Genomic DNA, 17,686 nt, shown 5'->3' on the forward strand with positions numbered 1-17,686 from the left:
GACGATTAAGGTATAACGATTGACTCGATGAGTTGTTGAACTATTGAACAATGGGCTTCTGCCCCTGATTGACCCCTGCGACCATCATTGCCATGTTCGACTGTGCCGACGGAGAATGGCTTGGCGTGCTCGCCAGACGGTACCTGATGTATTGTACAGGTACAGGCACACAGGACGGATAGCGGTAGCCAAGTGCACATGCAAGTGCCTGGCTGGCTCGACAACGCGTTTATTATTTAGCAGCCATGAGCAGCAGGGTCTTGATATTCAATGCGGAGCAGCTCCGTACTCCACCCCGCTGTTACATAACAACCTGGAAATGAAAAAGCTGTGGTACAGTACGGAGTACTCTGGACCCAAGCACGGAAGGCCTCCGCATGTACCAGTACGAGATCGACGTTCCTGTCGTTTCCTCGGCTCTGCGGTGTGCCGCTGAATTTAGCACAAGTGCCCGCTGACAGGACTTGTTGGTAGATGTGTGCTTGACTCCCACATTCCAACGCGGGGGACGGTAAGGTACCTTGTCTGACGTCTCTTCCCCCTCTTAAACCATGTCCTTGCATTCGACTTGTATCTTATTATACGGCACACGAAGCGGACTTGCTGCTGACACTGGCCGGAGGGATTTCCTCTTTCTTAGATTCAACTTCCGCGCTGCGCGCTGTAAACCCAACCCCAGTCTAACCCCAGAGGATTTCACAGACACGGGTAACATAAGACCCACACTGTCACCGACCAGGGCTCCCTGCAAGATCTCGCCGCTTTCTCATCCCAGCCTTCTGCACCCGCGCGGGCGTCTGTGCGTTCCGACTCGCGAGCGGTACAATTTTATGGCGCTTGTTTGGCTGCTGGACACTTTGACTCCATGCACCCCCTTCATCATACCTGTCCGCATCTCTGCTCCGCTCTGCAGGCTCGGGGTTACGGGGATAGTCTGCCTGGACAAGGGAATATTTCCCACGCTCTGCCCCCGGAACTTTGCGACCAGAGAGGCAACTTGAGAATTCGCCGCTGCTCAAGGGAGGTGTTAGGTTATTCGACGTTGCGGCACCGCGCATCAGCCTGGGCTCCAGCCTCCCATATCGTTTCCGACAGGCGCAGCAGAAACCTTAATCGCGCGTCAACACAACGCCAAGCGCCAGTGCCCGGCAAGTTCAAAGACAAAGGCGAAGGGGTACTCTGAGGTTCGAAGAGCCGGCAACACACGAACGCAATATCGGCTCCTCCTGATTACGAAACGTCGTACCCACACGCAGCATCTCGGGTTCTCTGTCCACGGTTCATCAACCACATCCGTCGTCGCATTGGTAGCGGGCTGCCGAGGGCGCAACGTGTGGGAACGTGAGATTCGCGCACAGATCACATACTTTGTACCTCATCATCACTCACTTACCAAGCGGGCACCACCACCTTAGGGTAATGAATCTCTGACGTGTCACACCGGCACCTCATCACCACAAACGAACGCGAGGTCGATTTTTCCTTCAGCAACAGCAAGCAGCATAAGCCTCCACATTCCACATCGGCACCTAGGTGGCGATCTGAGCAGCAAGCGGCGGCGGCGGAAGGGAGCACTGTGACGGTTTGCTATCAGCTTTTGTCGCGGCCTTTGCGGTGGTCACAATCCGACCCCGGCTTTGGGTTTGCGCACACCGGGCCCCGGATTTGCGGTCACTCATTGCTGCATCCTGGCTGGATCCGCCATTCCACGTACGCCAGAGCCGCGACTCAGCTTCCACAGCCGAGGATCGCCTGCAAACAGTGGCTTTCAAGGCCAAAACGGGGCGGAAAGACAGAAATATTCAGGGAGGAAAAGAACTTATTCTTTTTTCACTTTGACGCAGCAGCGAAGCCTACGCCGACCAAAGTGGTACCAAGACGACGCCAGATTTCGGACGAGTCCAGGGCTGGAAGTGACGGACGCACGAGCGCCGCCCGGTCCCCACCTTCCTTCATCAGTGCTACATCGCAGCCCGGCGCGGGCCTTTCTGCTCATCATCCTTCATTCTGCAGCGGGTACGCTCTTTCTCATTTTTCGATTGGTTTTTAGGCTTCATCAATCTTAGAGACGCACAACGGCGATTCATCAAACACACGAACGCCGCGATTCAAGGAAGGTTGACCGCTGTTGCATGTCCCACAGCAGGTTCGGGAATCGACTCGCTTGGATCCGCCGCTTCTGGCATCTCATTTATCTGCCACAGCCGAACGCTACCTGCCTGAGGCCGCCCTCATTGCGCGACTTTAGCTGACGCCAACCGAGCATTGCGCCAACCTGTCCAACGCTTGTCAGCCGCAGAGCGGTCGCCCCAGACCTTGGCTCCGTGGAAGTGGGACTCTGTGTTCAGATCCTGAGCCGTGACGGATTTGTTCCCCATTCCCGTACGGACCATTTTGTAGAAGGCTTGGAGAATCGACTTAGAAACATTCCGGAGAAGTGGCGGTGATTGGAGATGGCGTCCTTCACAGCATTGAATGGGGCCTCGCCAAAGTCTGCCGAAGGTATGAACGGGTCGGTACCAGATGGAGATCGGGCAAACAGACAATCGCCAAGCGCAGAACCCAGTGCGGAAGGGTATCAGAGCCAGCGGGATCGAGAAAGCCGCGATGCGCACGAGGGTCGCGATGCTCAAGAGGGCCGGCGCAGCACCAACCACGAGAGGCTTCCACTTCCTGGCGCCCCTGCCTTTACCGATGCCGAGGGTTTGCACAAACGAAAGCGGTCCATCTCAGAATCACCCAGGAGAGACCGCCTGCTATCGCCGCCTACGAGAACCGAAAGGGTAGAACGGCCAGAGCGGTCGGACCCGTCCGAGCAGTATGCACCGCACCGCTATCGTTCGGAATCACGTGATAGACGGACAACACCCCAGAGAAGTGTTTATCAAGAAGAGCGAGGAGATGAAGCGCGGGATGGTGGAGAGCATTGGCGTCGGCGCGGTTCCAGAGAGGAGCGCACATCGAGCTACGAAGCCCCTTACTCAGCTGGTCCGGTATCAGCTCAGTCAGAAGAACCAGTGGGCGACATGCTACGGAGGGCGACAAGTTATGGCGACGAGGATCAGAGCCCGGATGGCGACGATCACGGGATGCACTCCGGCCAGTACACGCCTGAGCACCGCAGAGACGGGGTTGTTCAGTCGGATCCGAAGAAAAGAAAGCGCAACTTCAGCAACCGCACCAAGACGGGTTGTCTAACCTGCAGGAAACGCAAAAAGAAGTGCGATGAGAAAAAACCGGAATGTGAGTTTCTCGCCCCGTCAAGAATTGTTTTGGTGTGGCCCCCGCGCGGTGGCCCAACACGCGCCCGGTTTACACGCATGGCCTCATTTCGCGGCCGCATCGGCCTGTTCCGGCGGCTGACAATCCACATAGGCAACAACTGTTACAAAGGCGGCTTTGTTTGTGCCGGATACCCCCCGCAACGGGGAGCCTGGCCGAATAAGCCCGAGAGCAAGCCAGCACAGGTCAACATCGAGTCGAAGGATCCGAACTATGTCCCCCTCGGCGCATACGGAATGCCCCAGCAACCGGCCCCGTACGGCAGCAACCAGCAGCCGCTGCTCGGTCAGCAACCAAAGCGTGACTCGTTGCCATATAACCGTGGCCAGCCCACGCTCAGAATCACGCCGCCCCAGGGCCGCCCGCTGCAGTCAGACGACGATAGGTTGACAGCATCGACAATGCCGAGCTCCATCATCAGTCCCGACAACAAACTCTCGGCGCTGTCAGGGTACACGACGTCGGCATCTGCCATGTCAGCCATGTCGGCATCTGCCAATATGTTCCCGACTCCGGTCAGCGCCGCCGCAACATCTGCGTTCTCTGATCGGGCGCCCAAGGAATACCAGCGGGTGCCGCCGCTTCACGATATTACTCGGACCGACCCAGAGCAGCAAGCACCACCTCCGCCTCCTCCACAGAGCACCATCTCTACCCATCCGCCCTTCAGCAGTGTCTTGCACAGCGGCCGGACATCCACCCCACCAGCGCCGCCATCTACCATGTCGTCGCAAACCCCTTCGGGCGGTGTTCAAGCGACAGCACAGCTTGCCCTGTCACACACCCAGTTTCCCTCGGATAGGCCACGCCGTCAAAAGGAGGAGATGCTGAACGGAAGGCAGTACTATCCGTTCGACAAGGAACTCGTGCTTGAGCGGGAGCGGTGCAATGCGGCTTGCTGGCGGTTCAACAACTCGACCAACCCCAACCTGGGCGTCTCCCCCGCCGAGCGCGCGCGTCTCTTCCGCGACATACTGCAGCCACGCGAGGGTGTCCAGCTGTCGCCCACCATGGTGTCGCCCGTGACGCACGCGGGCCGAGTAGGCGAAAACGCCACGGTCGAAGCGCCCTTCAACTGCGACTATGGCTACAACATCCACATTGGCAACAACGTCGCCATTGGCCGAAATTGTTTGATTAATGACGTCTGCGAGGTCAGGATTGGGAATAATGTCATCATCAGCCCCAACGTGTGCATCTACACAGGCACGTGCAGCACCAACCCTCTGATGCGCAGAGGGAACCAGGGCACTCAATACGGCAAGCCTGTCATCATTGAGGACGACGTTTGGATCGCGGCCAATGTGGTCATCCTCCCTGGCGTCAGGATCGGGAAGGGTTCCACCGTGGGGGCTGGGTCGGTAGTTACTCGGGTGAGTTTCCTGCTCCTTCTCAAAGGGGGGGGAACCCTTGGTTTGGAGGATTCAAGCCTCTGCTTGCAGTTCACTGACAGGTTTTATGCAGGACGTCGCCACCTGGAGTGTCTACATGGGCCTTAAAGCCGGCCACCGCAGGGGTATTGCCCCGGTTTGAGGCTCGCTGTGTTTCCTTGCTATGGTTATCTTTTAATCTTTTCTTCTTTTTGCTTTTCTCTCTCGATTCACTAGTGTCTTGTTGTCTCTGTTCAGGGCTTGAGGCTGGATCTCTTTCTCTCCTAGAACGACGTGGCTGTTAAAGAAGTGATGAGCTTTACCCCCCATCTCCTGTGATACCCAGTATTCTTACCCAGTATTCTTTGTATGGTTGGATGAGAAATAAGGTATGGCATTGTTTACGGCTTGGGATGTAATGTTTCTTTTTCTTTCCCTGTTGTTCTTTGCTTGTGGGCTGGTTTGTGGGTAGCGAGCTACCTAGGTGGCCAGGAAACATTGGCGGGTGAGGGCGGCCTTGATACCTAGCTATCTTTGTAGTGGGAGAGGAAATCACAATGCATGCATTATTGTTATCCGACATACTGGCCTTTCTGGGGCGGTCCATTTCTCTATAGGACATTGTGCATCCAGCCGCTTGTTGGTTATGGCTCGTGGCTCTGCCGAGGCTCGCCAGAATCACTCTTGGCCGTATGGACATGCTTACCGTACGCCCGCTTTAACGTGTTGCGGCGGTTTGTTCTGCTTGACACTGAAACCCAGCTCGTCCCTGTTCGGAGATGGTTACCTATTTGGGGTGGTGTAAGTGGGTGGAGCCGTTGGCCTCACAGCCTCACTCATCAGCTGCTTGGATTTATGCAAAGTAGAGACCCCAGTCAACCTGTTGTTGGGGACAATTGCAGTACGAATTCGACCAGTATCTAGCCTGTTGTTGGCGGTAGGCTGCCAGACTTACATCGGTGCCTGTTGAAGAATGCATTTATTACCAGGTAAAAAAAAAAAATTTGTTTTTGGAGGCCACACGGTCGACCGGCCCTTCGAGCGAATCCTGCCGTTTCTGTATCTTATTTTCTTTGAGTTGCTTGACTCTGGCTGACTTACAGCACGTCGTAGTTTAAGGGAAGGTACAAGGGAAGGTACAGTCAATTAAATACCTGGCATGGTGTATGGATGGATGGACTCTGTTGCGTTCATGAATTCAGCCGCCTGAGGTACCCGCCAGTCTAACTACAACCAACAGGGCTGGCGGCAACCACCTTGGTAGGTATTTCTGGGAGCTGGAGTGCGGAAGTACTTTGTACTTTGGTGTTGTTGGCAAGATGCGGTACTCAGCGCAGCCTTGCATGTGGGAAGGATCCATACCCATCTTTATGGACTGCCGTCTGCCATTTCCTGTTGGCTCACTTTACGAGATCTCGATTTTTTGTTTTTCTCAGCCACGGCCTGTTGGGACTTTCAGAACGTTGTGGTGTGCACACAGTTTTCGGCACTGTCGGGCATGCTTTGGGTGTGTGCCTATGCTAGATATCTGCTCTGATTTACATCCTCCCTATGGACTGCTCTTTTTCTGAAAGAAGAGGATTGTGGACGGAGTTTCTCGACTCTCTCTGTCTCGGAAAAGTAAAGTTGGCCAAGCGCCGGCCAGGATCATGTGTTACAGTGAGCCACAGTATTGTCACAAAGGCTCGTTGTGGGTGGTTGAACGAAAAGCGGCTTGGCGGAGGGAGTGTCGTAGTTGATCTGATAACGGTGCAAGTTGACAGGCAAAAGCCGCAAGCACCCGAGATGGACGTGTACGGAGAAGAGCGGGGTGCGATCGTCAGACAGCCTGTCCATTACTACTTTCGCCATCAAATTCACCCAACCCATTCCCTGCGAGACCTAGTCTCCTGTCTGCATGAGGTAGGGCATTCCACTCGTTGATGCTCGCGGGAACAATGAAAGTTCCCCTCCCACGCCGCACCGTGCCGCACCAATACAGCAGCGGCAGCACAGTGGGTGGGGAATTATATTGCCGGGTTGATATTGTTGAAGCTGCCTGGCGCTCGAATACAATTGAATCCACGGTCCGAATATGGCCTCACGGTCCCATAAGGGGGGAAATCCCTCGCATAACGGGGGTTCACCACACTCACAACCCTATCCTCCGGTCGTGGGCTGCAAGACGATCATCAAATGCGGCGTTTGCATCTGATCGAGCTTGGGATGATTGGAGCGACATTCGGGCTAGCGTTCGAGCATGTGTATTCATGGGACTGTGCTTGGTTGATGTGTTGACGCAGAGTCTCCTTGGGGAGGCTTTGCTACATGACGACCAACTCCCATGGAAGTAGGAGAGTGGTGCAACAGATAGAAGCAACCGTGTCCAGGCCGGCCAGCGTTGAGACCATCATTTGGCCCGGCCCGGCCACGGACACCGATCACACGTTTGCCACACATCCCGGCGCTCCATGGCCTCTATCGGGGGCGGGTCGCGACCCAGAAACGGACGGGTAAACGTGCGCATCGGACATGCGGAGAAACTGGCATCCAAATTTTGTCTGTTTGCTGTTCTGACGGCGGAAACAAAATATTGTAACCATGTGCAAGGCTTCCGGAAGAAAGCCACCTCGGGTCGCGGTTTCAAGGCCCGTTTTGCTGGCCAAGCGGCCGTGGTGCAGCCATCATGCTGTTCTGCATGACCATCCTCAGGCGGCCATATCGCAAGCCAGATTCATATCCAAATCGCATGCCCCCCCTTAGAGTCCCGGAGCCAGTTCCCCTGTTCATCGAAGGGGGGGCATGCATTGTCCGCCAGACTGGGGCGAGCGCGGCATAATCCTGCTGCAAGATGGACCCCACGAGAATGCTTTAGCGGGTGGATGGTGACTGTCTGGCAGGCTCAGACGGACAACCAGGGCGCTGTTCAGCAGCGAGTGAAGACAGAGGAGAGGAAGGATAGCAGGAGAAAATATCGAGAACCGAGCTTAGAGTGGATAGAGCTATTGCCATCGTATAAACGTCGCGCTCGAGTTCGTACGCGAGGTTATACACGTCTATTCCGTGGCTGGAGCCGGCCACGTCAAGGGTGGTGCCGTTGCGAGACATGATGCTGTGCTTGCGGTTGGTGAAGTAACTGTGTCAGCACCTAATTTCGACACCCCCCTTGCTAACTGTGAGGTACTTGACCCCCTTGTACGGTTTCACGCCCTCACCCAGGCCCCGACTCCTCCTTGGGTCCAGCTGGAGACTCTCCACCTTGATGCCGCTGGCGAGCCAGCCCTTAACGGCAAAGCTGACCGAGGCGGAGCTGGGCATCAGGATTTTGTTCTGCGCCGTCCGCCGCTCATCCCTTTCTCCTGCCCCAGCGTCCGTGGTCGGTTTCATCGCCGATTGTGGTGAACTTTGATACAGCTCGTCGTACGTGTATGCATCCCCGCCTGTACCGAACCCGAACCCAGTCGGGTCCGAGTCCTCAATCTCGTCGTCCACCATCTGCCCCACGACTGTACACCGCAGCGCAAACGAAGTCGTCCCCTGGGCCAACTCCTTGTTCGAGATGGACCACTCCAGCGCCCGGTCGCCAGGGTTGTAGGTCGCGTCGCCTCTCGTAGGCCTAATCTCGGACAGATTCCTCACGTCCGCCGGCAGCGGCACCGTGACCACCAGGTCCTGCAGCGCCGGCGACGCCGGCGTGCCAGCTTGCGGCAAACCAACACCAAAACCCCTCCCGCCACCGCCCAGCCCTGCTCCTCCCCACCCACTTTGCCCCCCACCACCCGCACCCGTAGAGCCAAACACCCTATTCACCGACACCCTCACTTCAAAATCCGCCCCAGCCACCCCCAACCCCGTCTTGACCTCCACCGACACAGGCAACCTCAACCCACTCCCCTGGCCCAGCCCCAGCAACGACACCCCATCCTTTTCCGAAAACCCCGGCATCAAATCCACCTCATACCCGCCCAGAATAAACCTCCCATCCGGCGGCACAAAGCTCAGCACACCAGGCTGCTCCCGCCAGCGGTTGAGCCTCACACACGGGTGGAACACAGGCAGCTCCACCATCCCCGCCAAACCCCCTCCACTACCCCCTCCTTTCCGACCACCACCACTACCGGGAGCAGTAAGCGTCATGATGAGATCGGGCACGCCTGAGACTTTAGACGTAAACGCAATGGTGCCGTGGGCGAAAGCCGCGAGTGGCCTTCCTGAGGGCGCGAGCGTGACACGCAGGGACTCGATGATGTCAGCGTAAAGCTCGTTGGATGTGTGGCGGACGTTTGCGCGGCGCCAGGGGAGGGCCGGCGCCGCGGGTCCTAATTGGCCCAGAGGGGACGCGGTGCGTCGGGGCAGGGAGGAGGAGGACGACAAGGCGGTGCCGCTAATGCTGCTATTGCTACTGCTGCCAATGCCTGTGGTAGTAGATGCGGGCGTAGGCAGGTTGAGGTTGCCCAGCAGTTTGTCCATGAAGCCCTCTACCTCGACCAGGTCGCGCAGGGCGTTGGGCTCGGTGGTGGAGACGGTGCCCGCGTCGCAGAGCTCGGTGAGGAGCTGGGCGACGACATCGTACGAGGCCTCGAGCTTGTGGGCGAGCAAGGGGGCGCCGAGGAACTCCTCGAGGGCGTCGACCACGCGGTGCAAGAACTCGAGGATCAGCAGAGGCTCGACCTCGGACGAGGTGGTGAGCAGGAAGAGGAGGTTGGCGTGAGTGAGGCTGAAGACGAGCGTGGGGGGGTTCGTGTTGGGGAGGTGGATCAGGTTGGGGCGCGGGACCGGGTGGGCGAGATAGAGCGGGAGGAGGTATGTCGCTGCGAGCGGGCGCGAGGTGTATGTGTGCGACAACACGAGGGAGCTAAAACATACTAGTCGTTAGTTACCTGAAGGTTCAAGGTAGCTTGCGGTTGGCGGTAGATGGCAATGTTACCCACTTGTGCTCGTCGTAGATATGCAGCGCCTCGATGACGCCGGTCATGGTGACCTTTTGGCTTCCTTCTGTTGTTGTTGAGTGGTTTGGGAGCTGCTTCCGGGTTGAGGTTTGTCCCCACGACATATCCATGGAGATCTGGAGTCCCTGGAGCACTGACGCAATGAACGAGGGGCCGCCATAAGCGCACCGGACCCACTGAAATTTAGCGCACCCCTGGCGAGCTGCTGGATCCGTTTTCTCTGCGACCCCTGCAGAATCTCGATTGGATTGACGGCAACCTGAAGTTCCCTTGCCCACCTTTTGACTGTGAACACTCAACCGAACCTAGTGAAGACAGCCTGCAACTGAGGGAACACAGTCAATTCTTCCACACCGACGATGGCCAAGGACGTCGTACCATCTGTACACGCGCTCGATAGACCCGAGAAGCTGCAAGATCTCCTCAAAGAGGACCGCGGAGACGACTGTCTGCCCTGCAAGATCGTTGGTGCGTCTCATCGATCACTTTAACAATATCGCACACCAGCCAAAAAAACCATTGCTCATTACGCCGCGAAACAAAATAGGTGGCGGCGCGTTTCTAGGCCTGGCTGCATACAGCTACATCTCCGGGCAGTCCCAACTCGAGCAACAGAGGGCCAAGATCCTGGCCAGCGGCTCACGGTTCGGCATGCGCAGCAGGAGTTTCGGCATCACGGCCATCTCGCTCGGCCTTGCCTGGCTGGGTATCTGGCGGCTGGTCAAATGAGAAAGTCATTGAGAACTGCACAGTTGACGAAACCGTCTCCGCTTATGGCGCAGAGTCAACGAAAGCGCGGTAACTCGGCATGGCGAGGCCACCTGGTCGATTCCGGGTTCGCGGTGTCAGGTTCGGCTGTGGGAGGCTTAAGGAGTGCCATGCGCGCTCTGAGAGTACGGCATTATCTGGCTGCCGCGACGAAGGGCGGAGGGGAGAACGATTTGATGGACATGCGACCTTGTGTTGTACCATTCCAGTGATATTGGGAAGAGGGAAGAGGACAGCGCCCGAGCAAAGGCTCAGGTCAATGTATTATAATATGTATGTATGATATCCCTCTTTGTTCCTATGTTTGTGTATCTAACCATCTGTTCTTCGGTTCCAATGGCCGGTGTTACGCGCTTCCAAGCAGGCGACAAATTCAGCGGTCCGTCACTTCAGATGAGGCCACCGCGACATGTACGCAACGCCATATATACGCCTATGAAACTACCACACTGAAGAGGAACTTGGCGAGAGAAACGCGCGACCATGCACAGCGATTGGCTTCTTTATCTTTAGTCCAATCTTTTTTCGCCATCCCCATCCCCATCCGTGGACCACCCCCACAGCTTAACCGCAGCCTTAAAAAGCCGGGTTGGCGTTCTTGAGCAGCATCTCAAAGTAGGCCTGGTTCCACTGGCCGGCCTCGGGCGAGGGCTTGAAGGCGTCCTCCTTGCCGCAGAAGCTGTCGTAGCGGACGGCCGAGGTGTCGCTGGTGCCATCCGACTCGCCGCCGGGCTTGACCCACACAAAGGCGTCGGCGAGCTCGAAGCCCGTGTCGGCCGTCGGGCGGCGGCCGAACCCGGCGCCGTTGACGTTGCACCAGTTTCCCCACTCCCGGCGCAGCCCTTGCTTGCCGTTGCGGCCCGTGTCGATGATGGCGTGGTTGGGCATGCCCGCCGTCCGGAGCGCCGCGCCAAACTTCTCGACGTACAGCTTCTCGTTCTGGCACTGGTTGTACTTGGCGTCCGACGCGGACGAGAACTCGCCGGGGGTCAAGTCCCTTGAACACACACTGTTAGCGCTGAATATGGCTTTTGCTTTTCTTTTTTCTATTTTTTTCTTCGCCCGAAGATGTGAGATGAAGGGAAAACCTACCAGGCGTTCCAGCCGGCAACGTTGGTCGAGATACCGCGGAACTGCTTGGGCGAGCCGGCCGCCTTGTATGCCTTGGCGAGCTCCTCGGCGCCGGGCTTGAGGTTGGCGTCCCAGCCGAGCCAGCCGCCGTGGCCAGCATCGAGGTACATGACCACGTTGGGCAGGTTGAGCTGCCGGAGCGCGTACGCAACGCCGTCGCGGTAGCCCGAGGCGCTGTTCTGGCACGTCTGCAGGTTGCTGTTGGTGACCAGGTTGGGGAGCGAGTCGGGTTCGATGACGAGGACAAAGGCCGTGTTGGGGTGCGCCTTGAGGATTGAGACGATCTCTGCAAATCGTGTCAGTGCTATTCCTGCTAGCCTGAAGCGTTACCAGCAGACTCACTGTCGATGTACTCGGTCTTGTACCGGCTGAGCTCGCCGACCTTTAGCTCGCCGTTGGACGCCTTGGCGGCGCAGTCACGGCCCGGGAGGTCGTAGATGACGAGACCCAGGATGTTCTCGCAGGGCACGCCGTCGGCGAGCGCGGGCTCCAGCTTGCCAATGTTGGCGATGGTGTCGAGCCACAGGAAGGTGCCGACGTCGGCGACCTGGGCGGCGGCCGACGCCAGGGACGAGTCCGAGATCTGCGCGACGGCAGCCTCGACCTCGGCGCGGTAGAAACTGTTGGGGTGCAGCTTGTATTTCTTGAACACGTTGGTGCTGGCGTCGAGCGTGACGGCAGACGAGCAGCCGCCCGCCTGTCTGGGCTTCTGGGGAGTCGTCGGCGACGGGGCAGCGAGGGCCGTGGCGGCGAACGCCAGGGCGGCGGCAGACTGCGAGAATTTCATGCTGGGCAAGAACACACACGCGCAAAACTGGATCTGAAGCTGTGATGCCTGGTCGAGAGATCTCGTTCAGCAAGAGAGGGAAGGTGGCTCGACTTTATACCAGGGACTGACTCCCCCTTGGCGCTGCGGTGCCCCCCTGACAACGACCAGGAGTCTTTGGAACCGCAGACACTGTCTGCCCCTGCGCTAGCCCTGAGGCTGCCATGCCTTGGAGGATGAGCCTCGCAATCAGGAAGACAGGCCCGGTGCTGGCGCGAGGTTTCGGGTTGGACCCTCCGCGGAAGGCGTGAGCCGCGCCGAGCAGTCGCCGTTGGGATATGGGATGCGGGGCTGTGGGCGAGTGTCGATCACTGCGAGTGGCACGCTTGCCAGATCCCATCTCGAGTTTCATATCGCCCTTCATTTGTGCTCAGGCCATGGCCGACGGTCCGGCCGGGGATTGGTGGATGGCTCACGGAGACGTTTTGGGGTTCGGGAAGTGTGGGGAATTGGGGACGGCTGCTGGCAATCTGGGGTATTATCCCCCCTTCATGCACGTCTCTCGGTCTCCGGTTGGGTCGGGCTGGAGAAGGGTACGGACCATGGAGAGGTTGCTCCCTGCCTTCTACAACCAGCTCGCCGTGCCGACCAACGGGTAACGGTTCGCCACATGAAAGAACAGCGGCTGTTGATGAGACACTATAGGAAAACGGAGCAGAAAGGTCCCGCACTGTTGTGGCAAGTGAACATCGTCGGTGACGGCGCCGGACCATGGCCAACATATTGATTGCGGCATGTCTGACTTCTCTTGACATCGGCACCCTCCGTTCTGCCAAGTCCGTTGTCATGTCGAGGCTTCAAACTCCGTAGTGACTAAGCGTGTCTGCAGGGCTCATGGCATGTTCACTTCACGATCTAGGACAGCCACTTTACGACTCTAGGTACATGCATACATGAACTTCAAGTTCCTCCCCCAACCCCCCAGCATGGTTCCTGTCCCGGCGCTAAGCGGCAGTTGGTGGCTAAAATACGCCATTGTCTGACAAGAACTAGATTAACGACATTAAGCCGTAGATTATTAGCCGACAACCTCAACACCAGTGCCACGGTGTCAGACAGGGGGTCGTGCTGGATGCCGATCAAGATGCTACCCAGACCAGCTCTGCCGCGCAATTCGACCGACTCGATGTAGAGGACGCGCTCGCGGCCACGGCTAAAGCCCTCGGAGACCATCTCGGCTCGGAGGCAGTGGCCGAGGGACACCAAATGGGATGAGAGCTCCTATAATATGGTTGTGTTAATACTTGATGAGTCTGGAACAGTACCGTTCAGACAAACACGACTTGAGCCTGACGGATGCGGTACTCGACGGCTGATTGCGCTAGTGCCGTCCTGTTTGTTCCAATCGTTTCAATCGAGGCCTCGGATTACGTCGTGAACTCCCACACCTCGCCTTGTGGCCCGGTTCAATTTTGATAAATGCCGCCTTCTGGATGGCTTACAACCATGGAGAAGGCTGCCAGTTGATCATTAGTGGTGTAGCGCAGAACTCGATTGACGAAGACAAATCAGACGATGACCCTGGTAGCTGTTCTCTTCAACTTACTTGAGGTGGTTCTAGATTAGTTACTTGGGTGTAGTTTAGACATTGAGATTCGGGAACCTACAATCTTTTTTGCCATGTCAGTGCAATGGATTATGAGTAAGGCACTGAACCTACGGCGAACTGGACTAACAAGTCACAGGTAGTTGATTATGAGTTTGGGAACGATGGAAAGAGGCGTATGATGATTGTTGGTATCAAGTTTCTCGATATATCTGCTCGAACTCATGGCTATTTACTTGCTTCTTTCTTTCGAATTCGGAGTCAACGAGTCTTGGTTCAACACTTCGCGCTTGATCCTTTCTCACACCATCCTCAGGCTCTTATGATACGGCGGTCTGTCAGTTACGAGGTCGTTGCGTCTTTCAACGGCTCTCAATCGCGACAAGAAGCACACCTATCAAGTAATCTAAGGATCAATTGTTTTTCGAGTTGCATCACAGCGACATGACTCAATCATCTCCATGATGATGGTAGTACCAGAGGGTTTTGCTGCGATTGTATAGCAAGACACTAGACAATGGCTATTGAATGCTACATGTGAATTCAAACGTCAAGTCTACACGGTGCCAATTCTGTCTTGAGCATTTCAGGGCTGTGAATGGAAAGGAAGAGGAGGGAGAAAGGAGAAGGCGAAGAGATCTCAAACGCAGAAAAAGCCAAGAGTCAATGGTAGTATAGAAGGTACAGAGCAAAGAAGTAGGGAGTTCAAGCCGCGCGAGAGGCATGAGTCGAAGCAGCATGCCCCTCAACCAGGTACACCGGGAGTCAAACTATCGTCATCTCTTCAGTTCCTCTGTAAAATAACTGAGACGACTATGTTGATTCTATTCCTAACTTTTGCGGAGCAAAAGAAGGCAAAAATTTGACTCCATCAGATTAGCTTGCTATGTTATAGTTCCTAGTGCTGCACTGGATAAGGGAACTCTGCAACCAGATCCGTCTTGTCTGTAATCGGGGCCATGATCTCACTAGCAACTTCCAACTTCTAGCTCTGTTGGAAACCGTGCCGTTATTAGGGCGGCCGTTGGACGTTTGAGAATTGGAAGTGGAAGTTCAGTCCTGGCGAGGGTTAGGGGCAAAAGAATTTGCCGCTACTCACCGCCTACGCACAAAACCCTCCCCACCAGCACCAAAATCTCCCAAATTTTGCGGCCTCCGAATTCTTGGAACCATCGCCAACGAACCTCCCATCGACTCGGATTTCTTGTCGACAATCCGCGAGTCATCGTCAAGATGGGTACGTAACCGGCCTCCTCGAAGCCTTTTGTGTGCGAGTGGAAGAGATTCCGAATTACGTGTTTCTCTCTGCGAACCATGGCATTTCCTGCTCCCAGTCGAGAATTCCGTCGCCGTTGCTTGCTGCCGCCAGCGCTGTCGCGAATGGGCACAGGCAAGCTTCGAGATGATGCATCGCTGGTCGAAGCGTGCCAATTGAGCATACCGGAGTCCAAAGGCTGACTGGAGTTTTCGTCGGAACCTAGGTATCGATCTGCGTAAGCACCACGAGCGGTCTACGCACCGCAAGGCGCCCAAGAGCGACAACGTCTACCTGAAGCTCTTGGTGAAGCTTTACCGCTTCCTGGCCCGTAAGTTCCGTTCAGTTCTTAGCCATTGGAGCCGAATCAATCATCTGACGGACAATAACCAGGCCGCACCGATGCGCCCTTCAACAAGGTTGTCCTGCGTCGCCTCTTCATGAGCCGCATCAACCGCCCTCCCATCTCGCTGTCCCGCATCGCGGCCAACCTCAAGAACGGCAACGAGAACAAGACGGTGGTCGTCGTTGGCACTGTCACCGATGACAACCGCCTCCTGACTGTCCCCAAGATGTCGGTTGCCGCCCTCCGCGTCACCGCCACTGCCCGTGCTCGCATCACCGCTGCCGGCGGCCAGGTCATCACCCTCGACCAGCTGGCCCTCGAGAAGCCCACGGGTGCCAACACCCTGCTGCTCCGCGGCCCCAAGAACGCCCGCGAGGCCGTCAAGCACTTTGGCTTCGGTCCCCACAAGAACAAGGTTCGTTTCCCCTTTGGCTGTTCATGAAGCACAGCCAGAACAGGACTGACCCCCCAAACAGAAGCCCTATGTCCGTTCCAAGGGCCGCAAGTTCGAGCGTGCCCGTGGCCGCAGGAGGTCGCGTGGCTTCAAGGTCTAAACCAGTTGGGACCGATACTCTCTGGAGTTTGGGGCGTAGAGCAGGATTCTGGGTTGTCGCATGGCACTGGTTTGGGGCATGTGGTTTCCGGGCTTGCCATGGTCTGCGGTCTGCTCTCGACCACGGCACATGGGACGCAAAAGTCTTTTCTCTTTTTACGGGCATGAGGAATCGACGGGCTGGCGCTTGTTGATGCCACAGTCATGAATGACAATGCCATTGGGCCCTGCCGCGACACGCATGACTGCTTTTTGACGAATGTCGTGTGTTTTGTACAACGTTCTATGCGGACATCGTGCGCAGTTTTGATGTTGCATCGTCAATGGACTTGACCTTACCAGCAAGGCTATCATCCATTATTGCCCCTCAATATCCTCTAGCGTCACGTCCGCTTTTCGCCGGAGCGCCACAAAAAAAGCCTCTCTCGATTCCTGCGACTTGACTTCAGCTTGATTTGAACTAGGACACATCTACGAGTGAAGACTCACGCTCCGTGACGACTCGGGCTTTTCCCGGTGCACCTTGGCAAACATCTTTCTGAGCAATGCCTCGAACGCCTTGTCCTCGGGCCCTTGGTAAAACTTGCAGACAAAGTTGCCGCCCGGCTTGAGCGTGTCGGAGGCGAAGGAGAGTGCGGCGTGGCAGAGATCCTGTTTGGGGTGAGCGGGAGGAAGTGGGCGTGGTTAGTCATATCTGGTCGTTGCGAATATGTGGAGGGAGTTCGAGGGGTGAAGGATGAGATGGAGGTGAGTGAAGGGAATGGTTATGATGTACCATGCTGCCTGCGTGGTCTTTGAAGGCGATGCCGCTCGTGTTCATCATCCTGATATACGGGTTACTCAACGTTTTGATCGAGAAGCCGTGGGTCTGGGGCCAGGGTGCTGACATGTCGCTGAGAACTACCTGGTTGGCGGGAAGGAGAGATGATCTTGGTGTTAGTGAGGATGTACTTCGTTCTCTTTTGGGGGGGTTGGTGTCTGAGTCGGCCTGGGTTCAAGCGGGTTGTTCATACGTCTACCAACCGAAGATTTGGCCGCTTTTCTCCCCTTGCATTTGAGTGTATGCTCTCGTCGTCGTGTGATGTTGGTGTCGATGAGGCGGCGAAGGAGACACCGCTGTTGACCTCGCTCTCGTGCGCCGCCATGCGCTCCAGAACGATATAACTCGGTCGGTCGGCCACTTCATTCAACCAATCAGCCTCTGCCTCCCCCTTTATCACGTTCCTGGCGGCAGCCCTCTCGGCCCTCTTCTTCTTCTCCCCCTCCAATAGAAACTGCTTCACCATCGCCTGCACCCCGGGACTCAGAAAGTTACCCTGGATCGTGCTGACACCCTTCGGAGGCTGGGCGGGAATGATGTCGATGCCGACGACGGTGCCGTTGGGCGCCGTGCGGTCGAGAGCCACCTGCGACCAGCTGCCCGGGGCATAGCCCAGGTCGACGACGACCTGGCCCTTGCCGCGGCGAAAGAGGTGGTACTTGGAGTCGAGCTCGAGGAGCTTGAAGGCGGCGCGCGACTTGAGGCCCTGCACCCGGGCGGAGCGGGCGAAGTGGTCGGCGCCTTGGCGTAGCTTCCAGCGGGAGGATGCGGAGGAAGAGGAAGGGCGAAGTGGTATTGAAGGGACGGGTGGTGGTGGTATCCTTGGTCCGCGTCTCCATTTTGGTGTGATGTTAGATACAT

The 17,686-nt window shown here is 56.7% G+C and overlaps 7 protein-coding genes across 7 annotated transcripts; 3 read left to right on the forward strand and 4 right to left on the reverse strand.

The window, feature by feature from the left end:
- Positions 1 to 3,376: 3,376 nt before the first annotated feature.
- Positions 3,377 to 4,824, forward strand: N657DRAFT_640597 (trimeric LpxA-like protein). Its single transcript, XM_062792004.1, has one exon. It carries the CDS (start codon positions 3,519 to 3,521, stop codon positions 4,779 to 4,781), a length of 1,263 nt encoding a protein of 420 aa, XP_062650502.1. The 5' UTR covers positions 3,377 to 3,518; the 3' UTR covers positions 4,782 to 4,824.
- Positions 4,825 to 7,772: 2,948 nt separating this feature from the next.
- N657DRAFT_677471 (uncharacterized protein) lies at positions 7,773 to 9,606 on the reverse strand (the record flags this gene model as incomplete). The annotated part of the gene is made up of 2 exons (XM_062795989.1): positions 7,773 to 9,486; positions 9,563 to 9,606. 2 exons carry the CDS (start codon positions 9,604 to 9,606, stop codon positions 7,773 to 7,775), a joined length of 1,758 nt encoding a protein of 585 aa, XP_062650503.1.
- Positions 9,607 to 9,939: 333 nt separating this feature from the next.
- Positions 9,940 to 10,309, forward strand: N657DRAFT_566764 (uncharacterized protein; the record flags this gene model as incomplete). Its single annotated transcript, XM_062788448.1, has 2 exons — positions 9,940 to 10,048; positions 10,128 to 10,309. 2 exons carry the CDS (start codon positions 9,940 to 9,942, stop codon positions 10,307 to 10,309), a joined length of 291 nt encoding a protein of 96 aa, XP_062650504.1.
- A 553-nt stretch (positions 10,310 to 10,862) lies between these two features.
- On the reverse strand, positions 10,863 to 12,439 carry N657DRAFT_174295 (glycoside hydrolase family 6 protein). Its single transcript, XM_062786084.1, has 3 exons — positions 11,822 to 12,439; positions 11,441 to 11,765; positions 10,863 to 11,345 (listed from the first exon to the last, which is right to left on the reverse strand). The coding sequence occupies exons 1-3, from the start codon at positions 12,264 to 12,266 to the stop codon at positions 10,925 to 10,927; spliced, it is 1,191 nt and encodes a 396-aa protein (XP_062650505.1). The 5' UTR covers positions 12,267 to 12,439; the 3' UTR covers positions 10,863 to 10,924.
- On the reverse strand, positions 12,440 to 13,238 carry N657DRAFT_174235 (uncharacterized protein). The gene has a single exon (XM_062786083.1). The coding sequence runs from the start codon at positions 13,091 to 13,093 to the stop codon at positions 12,614 to 12,616; it is 480 nt and encodes a 159-aa protein (XP_062650506.1). The 5' UTR covers positions 13,094 to 13,238; the 3' UTR covers positions 12,440 to 12,613.
- A 687-nt stretch (positions 13,239 to 13,925) lies between these two features.
- Positions 13,926 to 16,006, forward strand: N657DRAFT_677474 (ribosomal protein L18e; the record flags this gene model as incomplete). Its single annotated transcript, XM_062795990.1, has 5 exons — positions 13,926 to 13,931; positions 13,991 to 14,027; positions 15,333 to 15,437; positions 15,500 to 15,867; positions 15,929 to 16,006. The coding sequence occupies 5 exons, from the start codon at positions 13,926 to 13,928 to the stop codon at positions 16,004 to 16,006; spliced, it is 594 nt and encodes a 197-aa protein (XP_062650507.1).
- A 470-nt stretch (positions 16,007 to 16,476) lies between these two features.
- Positions 16,477 to 17,664, reverse strand: N657DRAFT_630708 (23S ribosomal RNA methyltransferase; the record flags this gene model as incomplete). Its single annotated transcript, XM_062790998.1, has 4 exons — positions 16,477 to 16,656; positions 16,781 to 16,909; positions 17,025 to 17,566; positions 17,631 to 17,664. The coding sequence occupies 4 exons, from the start codon at positions 17,662 to 17,664 to the stop codon at positions 16,477 to 16,479; spliced, it is 885 nt and encodes a 294-aa protein (XP_062650508.1).
- Positions 17,665 to 17,686: the final 22 nt, after the last annotated feature.

The sequence above is a fragment of the Parathielavia appendiculata genome, assembly GCF_033297405.1.
Source record: "Parathielavia appendiculata strain CBS 731.68 unplaced genomic scaffold N657scaffold_2, whole genome shotgun sequence".
Lineage (NCBI taxonomy): Eukaryota > Fungi > Ascomycota > Sordariomycetes > Sordariales > Chaetomiaceae > Parathielavia > Parathielavia appendiculata.